General features: G+C 49.6%; 1 protein-coding gene across 1 annotated transcript; it reads right to left on the bottom strand.

The window, feature by feature from the left end:
• Nucleotides 1-810: 810 nt before the first annotated feature.
• On the bottom strand, nt 811-11,672 carry LOC306941153 (kelch domain-containing protein 3-like; the record flags this gene model as incomplete). The annotated part of the gene is made up of 4 exons (XM_079526465.1): nt 811-850; nt 4,320-4,439; nt 9,772-9,903; nt 10,645-11,672. The coding sequence occupies 4 exons, from the start codon at nt 11,670-11,672 to the stop codon at nt 811-813; spliced, it is 1,320 nt and encodes a 439-aa protein (XP_079382591.1).
• Nucleotides 11,673-13,471: the final 1,799 nt, after the last annotated feature.

The raw sequence follows: 13,471 nt of genomic DNA, 5'->3' as shown, positions 1-13,471 counted from the left end.
TCGAGGTGTCCTTTCTCCGGCTTTGGCGGGCCATCCGAGGGCCTCGCTCGCTGGCGGGGAGGGGAGTGGTCGGGGTCTGCTGCTCCATCGTCGGGGACTGCGGCCGAGGCCTCAGCCTCTCCGCCTGCTCGACAGGATCCCTCGGCGACAGGAGGATCAGCGTAGTCACTCTCGGAGTAGCGGGAAGGGGAGCGAGCGTGCCTCTCACGCTCCTGTGCGAGCCCCTCCATGTCCCGCACGTAATCACGAAGCCAGGCCTCACTGCGTGAAGTGAAGCAGGCTTCAGCCCTGACTAGCCTGCGGGCTAACCGGGACTTGGGGATGTTGTCGCAGAATAGAACATTGCCCAGGATTGTGGACGGCGTCCACGGCATGTTCTAGGCCGAGGCACTTCAAGCATTCCTCGTGTGCGTCCTCCCCAGACGTCCATCTCGGACAGTTCTCACAGTGTTTCTGTGGAACCGGGGCCGCGGCGTTGGAGTTAGCTTTCCGTCGACGACGCCGGGCCGCCGATTTGGATTGAGTAGTATTGGACATGGCCTCTTTGGCTGGCCGCTGTCGTAGAGATGCTAGGCTATCAAATGGCAACGTCCCCCGTGTCCAAGTGATAGTAGTAGATAGAACAACTAATTCAAGCCTTTCCCAAGCCAACAAAATTAGTGTAGCAGAATCTTGTAGGTCGTTTCTGGAAACCGCAAAGTCAAGCGCTGGTTCTCAGTGTTGTTTGTGGTGCCAAGATCCCCTCTTGTCCGGTAAACGTAACTGAGAAAGCTCTAGACTTTGTGCATGCTCCTTCTCACATGAGAAGATTCAATAGAATGGCGACAACATGGAGGGACGCACCTGATACCTGTGAGAGAGGGAGGGGTCAGGCACCCATGTGGTCATACCCAACCAATTGCATTGTTTGTGAGTGTATGATGTAATGCTTCTGTGATCACGCCAGTGGGCGCAATCTCCCTTAAGCGAGTTGCTGAAGCGCTGTTTTAATTTAATAATAACCCGATCTCCACCAATAGTTTTCCTATATGATAAAACATTGTTTAAAAAATGTCACGCACATATTTTTCCAGTGCATATGGCCTGCCTTGTTGACGGATTTGGAAGAGATTGTGAAGGTCTGGTTCCAAAAATGAACCAGTATTTAATGTGGTGTGTGGTGTGTGTAATATGGTGTGTGTGTGTGTGTGTGTGTGTGTGTGTGTGTGTGTGTGTGTGTGTGTGTGTGTGTGTGTGTGTGTGTGTGTGTGTGTGTGTGTGTGTGTGTGTGTGTCAAATTCGACACATGCGTTCCAAACCACCACAGCGAGTGCAGTGCCCGGCCTCGAGTCTGTGGGACACACAGTTGTCCAGAAAGACCACAAAAAGGCTCTGGTCAGGCTCTGCCAGTGGAGCTAATCAGCCAAAGTCCCCTCACCTGTGCAATTCCCAGCCTCTGCCTCAGCCAATTGATTGCCAACCCCACACCTGCCAATTGATTACTTAACCAGTCCACTTTTCACAGTCAGTTTGCACTTCAGACAGACAGATACAGAGATCTCCATATACACTTATACAGTATGGGCACAAAAGGGACACAGACAGCTAGTTAAAACGGGTGCTATGACAAGTTGACAACGAGTATTATTAGGTTCCCAAGTTCTCAAGTAGGCCGGTGGCCGACGGGCACGTAAAGGTCTAGTTGGAATGAATGAGCCCGGCTGGAAAGTGTCTATAAGTGGGAGTGTCTAAGTGGGGGAGGGCGGGGCTTAACTAAAGGTGAATTCGTTTCCATTTATATTCCATGCAGACTTCACTCAAAAGTTACAATTAGAGAAGCCGCAGTTAAAATCAATTTAGTTTGTCCCACCTTTTCACCGTTTACCATTGCAATGTCCATGAATTTTGTATCTTTTAGATTTTCCACATACCAAATGTGTTCTCTTCCCCTTCCTCTTCTCTGCTGACAGAGCGTCACAATGTATCCTGGAAAGAAAAAAGAAGGAATACAAAAGCATTTTAAACAGGTTTTAACCCATGTCTTTCTTACATTTTTCATCCCAAGATTTTGTAACCCATTTTTTCCACCCGGTGCCAATTTCCTAAGCCGTAATCCTGGGCGCTATACTCTCCCTCTGCCAACCTGGGGAGTGCCCCGAACTGAGCTCATTACATGCTTTCTTCAATGCATGAGGGAGAGTGAGCAGGCCGCTTTGTATCAGTGGGGTGGGGGGCGAAAATAACACGCTATTCCAACCGGTTGCTTGAGAGGAAACTTGGGAAAGCAACCGGTTGGAATAACAAACATCCAGTGGAAGTGACTCACCTTCGGACCCAGTGGAAGAAAGGCAGTGGGTTCTGACTCACCGTGGGACCCAGTGGAAGTTGGGCAGTGGGTTCTGACTCACCGTGAGACCCAGTGGAAGTTGGGCAGTGGGTTCTGACTCACCGTGAGACCCAGTCGAAGTTGGGCAGTGGGTTCTGACTCACCGTGGGACCCTGCAGTGGAAGAAGGGCAGTGGGTTCTGACTCACCGTGAGACCCAGTGGAAGTTGGGCAGTGGGTTCTGACTCACCATGAGACCCAGTGGAAGTTGGGCAGTGGGTTCTGACTCACTGTGGGACCCAGTGGAAGTTGGGCAGTGGGTTCTGACTCACCGTGAGACCCAGTGGAAGTTGGGCAGTGGGTTCTGACTCACCATGAGACCCAGTGGAAGTTGGGCAGTGGGTTCTGACTCACCATGAGACCCAGTGGAAGTTGGGCAGTGGGTTCTGACTCACTGTGGGACCCAGTGGAAGTTGGGCAGTGGGTTCTGACTCACCGTGGGACCCAGTGGAAGTTGGGCAGTGGGTTCTGACTCACCGTGAGACCCGGTGGAAGTTGGGCAGTGGGTTCTGACTCACCATGAGACCCAGTGGAAGTTGGGCAGTGGGTTCTGACTCACCATGAGACCCAGTGGAAGTTGGGCAGTGGGTTCTGACTCACTGTGGGACCCAGTGGAAGTTGGGCAGTGGGTTCTGACTCACCGTGAGACCCAGTGGAAGTTGGGCAGTGGGTTCTGACTCACCATGAGACCCAGTGGAAGTTGGGCAGTGGGTTCTGACTCACTGTGGGACCCAGTGGAAGTTGGGCAGTGGGTTCTGACTCACCGTGAGACCCAGTGGAAGTTGGGCAGTGGGTTCTGACTCACCATGAGACCCAGTGGAAGTTGGGCAGTGGGTTCTGACTCACCATGAGACCCAGTGGAAGTTGGGCAGTGGGTTCTGACTCACCGTGGGACCCAGTGGAAGTTGGGCAGTGGGTTCTGACTCACCGTGGGACCCAGTGGAAGTTGGGCAGTGGGTTCTGACTCACCATGAGACCCAGTGGAAGTTGGGCAGTGGGTTCTGACTCACCGTGAGACCCGGTGGAAGTTGGGCAGTGGGTTCTGACTCACCATGAGACCCAGTGGAAGTTGGGCAGTGGGTTCTGACTCACCATGAGACCCAGTGGAAGTTGGGCAGTGGGTTCTGACTCACCGTGAGACCCAGTGGAAGTTGGGCAGTGGGTTCTGACTCACCATGAGACCCAGTGGAAGTTGGGCAGTGGGTTCTGACTCACCATGAGACCCTGCAGTGGAAGAAGGGCAGTGGGTTCTGACTCACCGTGAGACCCAGTGGAAGTTGGGCAGTGGGTTCTGACTCACCATGAGACCCAGTGGAAGTTGGGCAGTGGGTTCTGACTCACCGTGAGACCCAGTGGAAGAAGGGCAGTGGGTTCTGACTCACCATGAGACCCAGTGGAAGTTGGGCAGTGGGTTCTGACTCACCATGAGACCCAGTGGAAGTTGGGCAGTGGGTTCTGACTCACCATGAGACCAGTGGAAGTTGGGCAGTGGGTTCTGACTCACCTTGAGACCCAGTGGAAGTTGGGCAGTGGGTTCTGACTCACCATGAGACCCAGTGGAAGTTGGGCAGTGGGTTCTGACTCACCATGAGACCCAGTGGAAGTTGGGCAGTGGGTTCTGACTCACCGTGGGACCCAGTGACAGTAGGGCAGTGGGTTCTGACTCACCATGAGACCCAGTGGAAGAAGGGCAGTGGGTTCTGACTCACCATGAGACCCAGTGGAAGAAGGGCAGTGGGTTCTGACTCACCATGAGACCCAGTGGAAGTTGGGCAGTGGGTTCTGACTCACCGTGAGACCCAGTGGAAGTTGGGCAGTGGGTTCTGACTCACCATGAGACCCAGTGGAAGTTGGGCAGTGGGTTCTGACTCACTGTGGGACCCAGTGGAAGTTGGGCAGTGGGTTCTGACTCACCATGAGACCCAGTGGAAGTTGGGCAGTGGGTTCTGACTCACCGTGGGACCCAGTGACAGTAGGGCAGCGCTCTGAACCTCTCCCTGCCGGCCGCCACGTAGAACTGCTTCTCCTCCAAGTCCACGGCGCTGGAGAGCAGATGGCCGTCCAGCGTGAACAACCTTTTTAGAAACACCAACACAGAGCATCGAGTGTTGTTTTTGGCAGCAACATTTAGATTTTAGTTTTCTAGTCATAGTCTCTTGAATAGTTTTCATTTAGTTTTAGCCACATTTTAGTCACCTGGAATGTTTTAGTGTTAGTCTAGTTTTAGTCGACTAAATGTCATAAGATTTTAGTCGACGAAATCAACAGTTGATTTAATCGAACAAAATGTGTTTTGGCGGGCCTTGATGCCATTCACTTGCTGAAAATAGCCGATCTACAAGCGCCACAACTAATTGTAAAATGACCTATACTGGATCTCTTGTCCACTAGTCTCTTCCTAACATTTTAGTCTAGTTTTTATTTGTTGACGAAATTGTCAATATACTTAGTCTCAGTTTTAGTCATCGTAGCTTAGTTCTCATTTAGTTTCCATTGTGTTTTCGTGAGTGAAAAAAGGTAGTCGACGAACATTTTTCGTCTTTAGTTTTAGTCGACGAAATCAACACTGCCGAGCATGAACAACCTTTTAAGAAAACACCACACAGAGCAGACGACCGCCCAGCGTCAACAACCTGGACACAACACACAGATATACCCTGCATTCTAGAGACTAGAGCTGTGCCCGTCCGCCCACCGGCCCTACCTTGGGAACGATGCAAGTTGGGAATAACCTAGTATGCAATACCCGTTGTCATAGCACCCGTTGTCATAGCACCCATGTCATGGGTGTGTCCCTTCCCTTCTGTGCACCATATTATGGAGATCTCAGTATCTGTCTGTCTGCCTGTGTCTGAAGAGTGCAAACTGACTGACTGACAAAGTGGACTGGTTAAGTAATCAAATGGCAGGTGTGGGGTTGCCATGGCAATCGATTGGCCTTTGGCAGAGGCTGGGAATTCTACAGGTGAGGGGACTTATAGGCTCATTAGGGTCCTGGATAACTGTGTACCTTCGATGCGACCGAAAATCAACCGATAATTCCCAGTGGGTTACTTATTACGCCGATCTTATCTAGCCGATCGGACCTACTGCATGTATAGTCTGGAGCCTACTGGCTGCGATTGGCGTTGATAACACGTTAACCGATCTTATCGGTCTACTCAGGTCTACTGGACATGCTGGGAGCCTACTGAAAATGACAAGCCTCCTCATACGCTCACCTAAGAATAACCGCAAGCATGTCGCAGCGCGGTCCCAATATTAACGGATGTTCGCCAACCTTAATCCTGTCGTTTTCCGGGTTTTCGTACCTGTCTACTGCCCCAGGTACCTGTCTACTGCTCCAGGTACCTGTCTACTGCTCCAGGTACCTGTCTACTGCCCCCCAGGTACCTGTCTACTGCCCCAGGTCCTGTCTACTGCTCCAGGTACCTGTCTACTGCTCTAGTACCTGTCTACTGCCCCAGGTACCTGTCTACTGCCACAGGTACCTGTCTACTGCCCCCCAGGTACCTGTCTACTGCTCTAGTACCTGTCTACTGCCCCCCAGGTACCTGTCTACTGCTCTAGTACCTGTCTACTGCCCCACAGGTACCTGTCTACTGCTCTAGTACCTGTCTACTGCTCCAGGTACCTGTCTACAGCCCCCCAGGTACCTGTCTACTGCCCCAGGTACCTGTCTACTGCTCTAGTACCTGTCTACTGCCCCCCCAGGTACCTTTCTACTGCCCCCAGGTACCTGTCTACTGCCCCCCCAGGTACCTTTCTACTGCCCCCAGATACCTGTCTACCGCTCCAGGTACCTGTCTACTGCCCCCCAAGTACCTGTCTACTGCCCCAGGTACCTGTCTACTGCCCCCCAAGTACCTGTCTACTGCCCCAGGTACCTGTCTACTGCCCCCCAGGTACCTGTCTACTGCCCCCCAGGTACCTGTCTACTGCCCCAGGTACCTGTTTACTGCCCCCAAGATACCTGTCTACTGCCCCCCAGGTACCTGTCTACTGCCCCAGGTCCTGTCTACTGCTCCCCAGGTACCTGTCTACCACCCCAGGTACCTGTCTACTGCCCCAGGTACATGTCTACTCCCCCCCAGGTACCTGTCTACTGCCCCAGGTACCTGTCTACTGCCCCCCAGGTACCTGTCTACTGCCCCCCAGGTACCTGTCTACTGCCCCAGGTACCTGTCTACTGCCCCAGGTACCTGTCTACCACCCCAGGTACCTGTCTACTGCCCCAGGTACCTGTCTACTGCCCCCCAGGTACCTGTCTACTGCCCCCCAGGTACCTGTCTACCACCCAAGGTACCTGTCTACTGCCCCAGGTACCTGTCTACTGCCCCCCAGGTACCTGTCTACTGCCCCAGGTACCTGTCTACCGCTCCAGGTACCTGTCTACCACCCCAGGTACTAGTCTACTTTTTATATATGTGATGTATGCCATGCTTTTGTTATTGCTTAATGTAAATCGCTCTGGATTAAGAGCGTCTGCTAAATGCCTAAATTGTAAATTGTAAATTGATTTTATCGGTCTACTCAGGTCTACTGGACATGCTGGGAGCCTACTGAAAATGACAAGCCTCCTCATACGCTCACCTAAGAATAACCGCAAGCATGTCGCAGCGCGGTCCCAATATTAACGGATGTTCGCCAACCTTAATCCTGTCGTTTTCCGGGTTTTCGTCTCTTGAATAGTTTGCACATTCCGGGTTTTCGTCTCTTGAATAGTTTGCACATTTTAGTCACCTGGAATGTTTTAGTGTTATTCTAGTTTTAGTCGACTAAATATCATAAGATTTTAGTCGACTAAATCTACAGTTGATTTTGTCGAACAAAATGTGTTTTGGCGGGCCTTGATGCCGTCGTAATGACTGTAATTTTACTCGCTGAAAATGGCCGATCTACAAGCCCACAGTTACCTGTCTACCCCCCCAGGTACCTGTCTACTGCCCCAGGTACCTGTCTACCACCCCAGGTACCTGTCTACCACCCCAGGTACCTGTCTACCGCCCCAGGTACCTGTCTACTGCCCCCCAGGTACTGGTACCTGTCCAGGTACCTGTCTACTGCCCCAGGTACCTGTCTACTGCCCCAGGTACCTGTCTACCACCCCAGGTACCTGTCTACCACCCCAGGTACCTGTCTACTGCCCCAGGTACCTGTCTACTGCCCCCCAGGTACCTGTCTACTGCCCCCCAGGTACCTGTCTACTGCCCCCCAGGTACCTGTCTACTGCCCCCCAGGTACCTGTCTACTGCCCCAGGTACCTGTCTACCACCCCAGGTACCTGTCTACTGCCCCATGTTCCTGTCTACTGCCCCATGTACCTGTCTACTGCCCCCCAGGTACCTGTCTACCACAGAGCATCAGTGTTGTTTTTGGCAGCAATTTTAGTTTTTAGTCATAGTCTCTTGAATAGTTTGCACATTTTAGGAATGTTTTACTGTTAGTCTAGTTTTAGTCGACTAAATATCATAGGATTTTAGTCGACTAAATCTACAGTTGATTTTGTCGAACAAAATGTGTTTAGGCGAGCCTTGATGCCGTCATAATGACTGTAATTTCACTTGCTGAAAATGGCTGATCTACAAGCCCACAACGCGTCGCGCTGCGACGTGTTGTGGGCTTGTAGATCGGCTATTTTCAGCATGCAACTAATTGTAAAATGACTTATACTGGATCTCTTGTCCACTAGTCCCTTCCTAACATTTTAATAATAATAATAATAATAAACTTTATTTATAGAGCACCTTTCATGACACAAGTGCAGCGCAAAGTGCTTTACAAGACAAACAAAGTATAAAAATATCAAACAACATAACAATCAAGGCACAATCAAAGTACCAAAAAATGCCAAAAACACCAAACAACATAAAAAATGCAAAAAAGACAATGAAATAGGTAAAACTGTGAGTCGACAAATAATTAAAATCAGATGATTCAGCCAAATGCTAGAGTAAAAAAATGGGTCTTAAGCTGAGTTTTAAAAACATCTAGGGAGGGTGCCAGTCTAAGGTGTAATGGAAGTTTATTCCAGGCGGTCGGCCCGTGGAAGGAGAACGCTGCTTCGCCATATTTTTGGCTTTTCAAGCAGGCCAGCAGTGGCGGACCTAAGGAGGCGGTTTGGGACATACCTGGGCAAGCAGTCCTGAAGATAGGTGGGGGCGAGGCCATTTAAAGCTTTGTAAACAAGTAAAATAACTTTAAAATCTATTCTAAAAACAACCGGGAGCCAGTGTAAGGAGGCTAAAACTGGGGTGATATGGTCTCGCATCTTGGTTTTTGTTAGGACTCTGGCTGCGGCATTTTGCACAAGTTGTAGCTTGTCAATTGATTTCTTTGGGGGGCCAATTAAAAGTGCGTTGCAATAATCCAAACGTGAAAAGACAAAAGCGTGGATTAATGTTTTTGCATCATCTAATGACAGGTAGGCTCTGATTCGTGCAATGTTTTGGAGATGAAAAAAGGCCGTCTTGGTGGCATGTTTAATATGTGCAATAAAATTCAGTTCTGAGTCGATGATAACCCCCAGGTTCTTTACTGTGTTTGTATTACCTACAGTTAGGCTACCAAGTCTATTAATTATTGATTATTTTTGTTCACTAGAACTAGAACCAATTATGAGAATCTCTGTCTTGTCTTCATTTAGTTCGAGGAAGTTTTCACTCATCAGTTCAATAACGGGTCAAGAGCACAGGGGTCGTCTGGAGCTACAGAAAGATACAGCTGTGTATCGTCAGCATAAAAATGGAAATTTACTCCGTGAGCATTGATAACTTCTCCCAGCGGCAGTATATACAAGGAAAATAATAAGGGGCCAAGTATTGAGCCTTGTGGAATACCAGAACAAATTTTGTGGTCGTCTGAGTCAAATTCAGCTAGATTTACAAAATAGCTTCTGCCTGTTAGGTAGGAGGCGAGCCAGGATAAGGCCGTGCCTGACAGGCCTACCCAGTGTCCCAGGCGTTCTATTAAAATTAAGTGGTCAATTGTGTCGAAGGCCGCTGTTAAATCCAGGAGTAAGAGGACGGATAGATGTTTCTTGTCTGCAGATAATCGAAGATCATTAATTACTTTGACAAGTGCAGTTTCAGTACTATGCCCTTTCCGGAAGCCAGACTGAAATGTATTATGCACTTAATTGATGATACACCATTTTTTCTAAGACCTTACCCAGAAAAGGCAAGTTAGAAATAGGTCTATAATTTTGGAGCACAGAGGGGTCCAGGTTGTGTTTTTTGAGAAGAGGTTTTACCACAGCCATTGTCAGAGAGTCTGGAAAGATGCCTGACTCCATAGAACTATTAACAATTTTTAAAATATCTCCAATTAAACAATCTAAAACTTATTTGAGAAATGGGGTGGGGATAGCATCCAATGTCCAGTGCCTGCTGTACTGCTCCAGTATACCTGTCTACCGGCCCGGTGCGGAGGTGTATCCTCTGGGTTACCATGGCGAGGACCTGGTCCCAGCTCCTCAGGGTGGTCTTGGGGATGAGGATGCGAACGGGAGGGAGCAGGATGTCGCCGTTGGTGAAAACACTGCAAAGACGCACGCACGCACACACGCACGCACGCACGCACACACACACACCAACAGGAGGGAGCAGGATGTCACCGTTGGTGAAAACACTGCACAAACACATCCATGGATCACTGTGAGATTCACCACTTAACCACATAACTATACCTAAACATACTGTAGGTATGTGCGCACCAACTTAACATGTCCAAGTGCTCCTTCGGTCGCCCGTCGCCATTAAGGCGTCTTACTGGTTTCTAAGGTGATATCTCAAGAACTGTCTTTAAACGGTAGTGTATTTCCATAATGTGCTAAACTTGAGTCTTATACTGGGCAAATGTAAGGCCCAAATCAGCCCATTAACGTCGCTTTTCACGCTGTGGTGGATGTCTGTATTTTATTATTATTTTATTTTTCCTTTTTTTCCCTTTTCCTTTTTTTTGGGGGGGGGGGGCATCTTGCAACAAGTACTTTTGTGTTGCACCAAACGTTATTCATAACATGTTGATACTCACAGATCGTCAGATTAATAGCTGTAAGTCAGGAAGTGGCATCCCTTTGTAATATACAAATATGCACAAATTAGACGATGGCCCCACTTGGTGACCAGAGGTGGAACCAGGAAATGTAAAACGGCCGAACACACCGTTTTAGAGGGCTCTCCGTTTTCTTGTACGTTTGTTTTTTGTATTAGTATTCCTTCCGTTGTTGGCGTTGTCAATGCTGCCAGTTCCCACCTGAGGTTGTGTGGGAGTCCTGACTGCTCCAGACCGTATTGAAGAACTGCCAGCTTGCACAATGTCTTCATACTAGGACTCAGGTCCAAGATCTGTAAGATGGGCTGAGCATTGGTCGTGTCATATCCTCCAAAGGCAAATACACGACTTCCCTTGAGGCAACACCACTTAGTAGATGTCCAATCGGGAACTTTCCCCTTGGGCTGAACCTTCGTCCAGGAGAAAGTCTTGCAGTTCAATTTCCACAGATCGCTGAAGCAGCTCTTCAGACCAGAGCTGTAACCACCCGATATGTACAGCTCTCCGTCGTAAGCGAAGGCTGAATGAAGCCAGCGTTTCTCTGGAAGCTGTAAGGAAGAAGGCGTGCTCAGCCAGTGGTTGGTCTCCGTGTCCAGCACGCTGAGGTTGTCGTAGTCCTGCCCGCCACCCCGGCCCCCGAATACAAACATCTTTGTCCCGATGATGGTGACAGAGTGGAATGTTGAATCGGGAGGTGGAATTCCTCTGGTGTTAATTAAAGACCAGACCAATGTGGCGGTGACCAGCTTGTAGATGTCATTAGTGTATCGGGTGAGCCTGTTCCATCCTCCATAGATAAACATGACCTTCCCCGAGACACAGGCAGAGTGGCCGGCCCTCGCCCCCGGAACAGTCCCGGAAATGCTGTGCTTCGACCATCCGTGGCCGTCGACGTCAAATGCATAAAGAACGTCGTTGTCCCAGTAGTCCCCCGTGGCGGTGGTGCTGGCCTTCTTTATTACCTTGCAATTCACCAGGCCACCCCATACGTAGACTCTATGTTCAATCAGAACGGCTGTGTGGCCCCAGGACGCAGGGGGAACCGCAAGGGGACGTCCTTCCCTCTTTCCACTCGTCACCGGAGGCAACTTCGTCCAGCGCGAGGGCACCACGTCGAAGACGTGCACATCGATCTGATCCACGTCGTAGCTCTTCCCGTCAAAGAGCCCCCCAAAGAGGTACACCTTGTCCCCTGATGCCACGGCGGCACAAGCAAGCAAGTGTGCATTTGACTGCACCGGACCTCTGTCCATGGGCACCGGCCAGCAGTACATCTGTCTGTCTGTCTGCCTGCCTGCCTGCCTGCCTGCCTGCCTGCCTGTCTGTATGTCTGTCTGTCTGTCTGTCTGTCTGCCTGCCTGCCTGCCTGCCTGCCTGCCTGCCTGCCTGCCTGCCTGCCTGCCTGCCTGCCTGCCTGCCTGTCTGTATGTCTGTCTGTCTGTCTGTCTGCCTGCCTGCCTGCCTGCCTGCCTGCCTGCCTGCCTGCCTGCCTGCCTGCCTGCCTGCCTGCCTGCCTGCCTGCCTGCCTGCCTGCCTGCCTGCCTGTCTGTCTGTCTGTCTGTCTGTCTGTCTGCCAGCCAGCCAGTGACTCTTTTTTTATCTCAACCACTCTTTAAAATACTCCAGGCCTATATATAAAATAGAACCCGCTGCTGTGGTGTCTGATTAGAACTTAACCAGGATGCTTAACCGACTCCATACATCCTACCCTTGAGCAGACAACCTGTTATATATTATCCGACTATGCTTTGTCACGATGACTAGGCCAATCGTATCTATCCGTAAATGGGTTTCTCCACATCGATCTGACGTCAGCACTAAGTCAAGATCGGTGTGCCGTTCTCATGCTCTACTGTCTCTCTCTCTCTCTCTCTCTCTCTCTCTCTCTCTTGATGTTTGTAACACCTTGTATAGGCCGAGCAGAACTGTGGTCTGGTGTCACAAACACAACACACAAACCGTTGCTATAATTTTAGAGAAAGGTGGCAAGATTTGGCCATGAGGAAAAAAGGGGGGAGAAATTACACCATATATTTACAGCAATGCCACTTGAATGCCAATAACAAATCCGTATCAGAACGCAATAAATAGATAGATGAATGATTCATTTCTCAACACAAGCTATGCCAAACTCAAGAATTCTCGCATTTAGGTATTAAACCCTCCAATCACGAGAACACGAGAAGTCTCTACTGGAACCACTTAACTACTTCAGTACCTAACAATTTAACCACTTAATGACCTAACAATTTCACCACTTAACCACTTAACTACCTAACAGTTTAACAACCTAACTACCTAAGCATTTAACCACTCAACTACCAGGTACCATAACTCTGTATAGACACCTGGGGGTCTCAACTAGCCTAGCTAAGCATTTAACCACTTAGGCACTCCGTTTAACAGGGAATGAATCCCCAGGCTGATTGTGTCGCTTGTATTCCAGTTCAGGTTAAAAACATCAGCAGATTAAACATAATGTCACATCATCAAACATTTATTAGTGGTTTCTACTGACTTGATGGTGCGTGGCTCGTGGTGCATCCTCCTCCAGCGAGCTGACACCAGTATCCTGCTGGTCTGAACCACTGGTCTGACCTGTGGACGGCAACACAGCAACATTTTAATCCATTCATTCATTCATCCATCCATCCATCCATCCATCCATCCATCCATCCATCCATGCATGCATGCATGCATGCATGCATTCATTCATCCATCCATCCATGCATCCATCCATCCATCCATCCATTCATTCATTCATTCATTCATTCATTCATCCATCCATCCATCCATCCATCCATCCATCCATTCATTCATCCATCCATCCATCCATCCATCCATCCATCCATCCATTCATCCATGCATCCATTCATTCATTCATCCATCCATCCATCCATCCATCCATCCATCCATTCATCCATTCATCCATTCATCCATTCATCGACCTGAACGGTGATGTCCTCCCCAGTACAGTGACATAAATGTGTGTCATCAACATACCACATCGTTTTTCTTCCTCTGAGGCGTCTTCGTTGAGATGTGAGAGTAA

The sequence above is a fragment of the Electrona antarctica genome (assembly GCF_951216825.1).
Source record: "Electrona antarctica genome assembly, chromosome: 17".
Classification (NCBI taxonomy): domain Eukaryota; kingdom Metazoa; phylum Chordata; class Actinopteri; order Myctophiformes; family Myctophidae; genus Electrona; species Electrona antarctica.
Note: the sequence above shows the minus strand (reverse complement) of the source record. Positions and strands in the feature narration are given on the sequence as shown.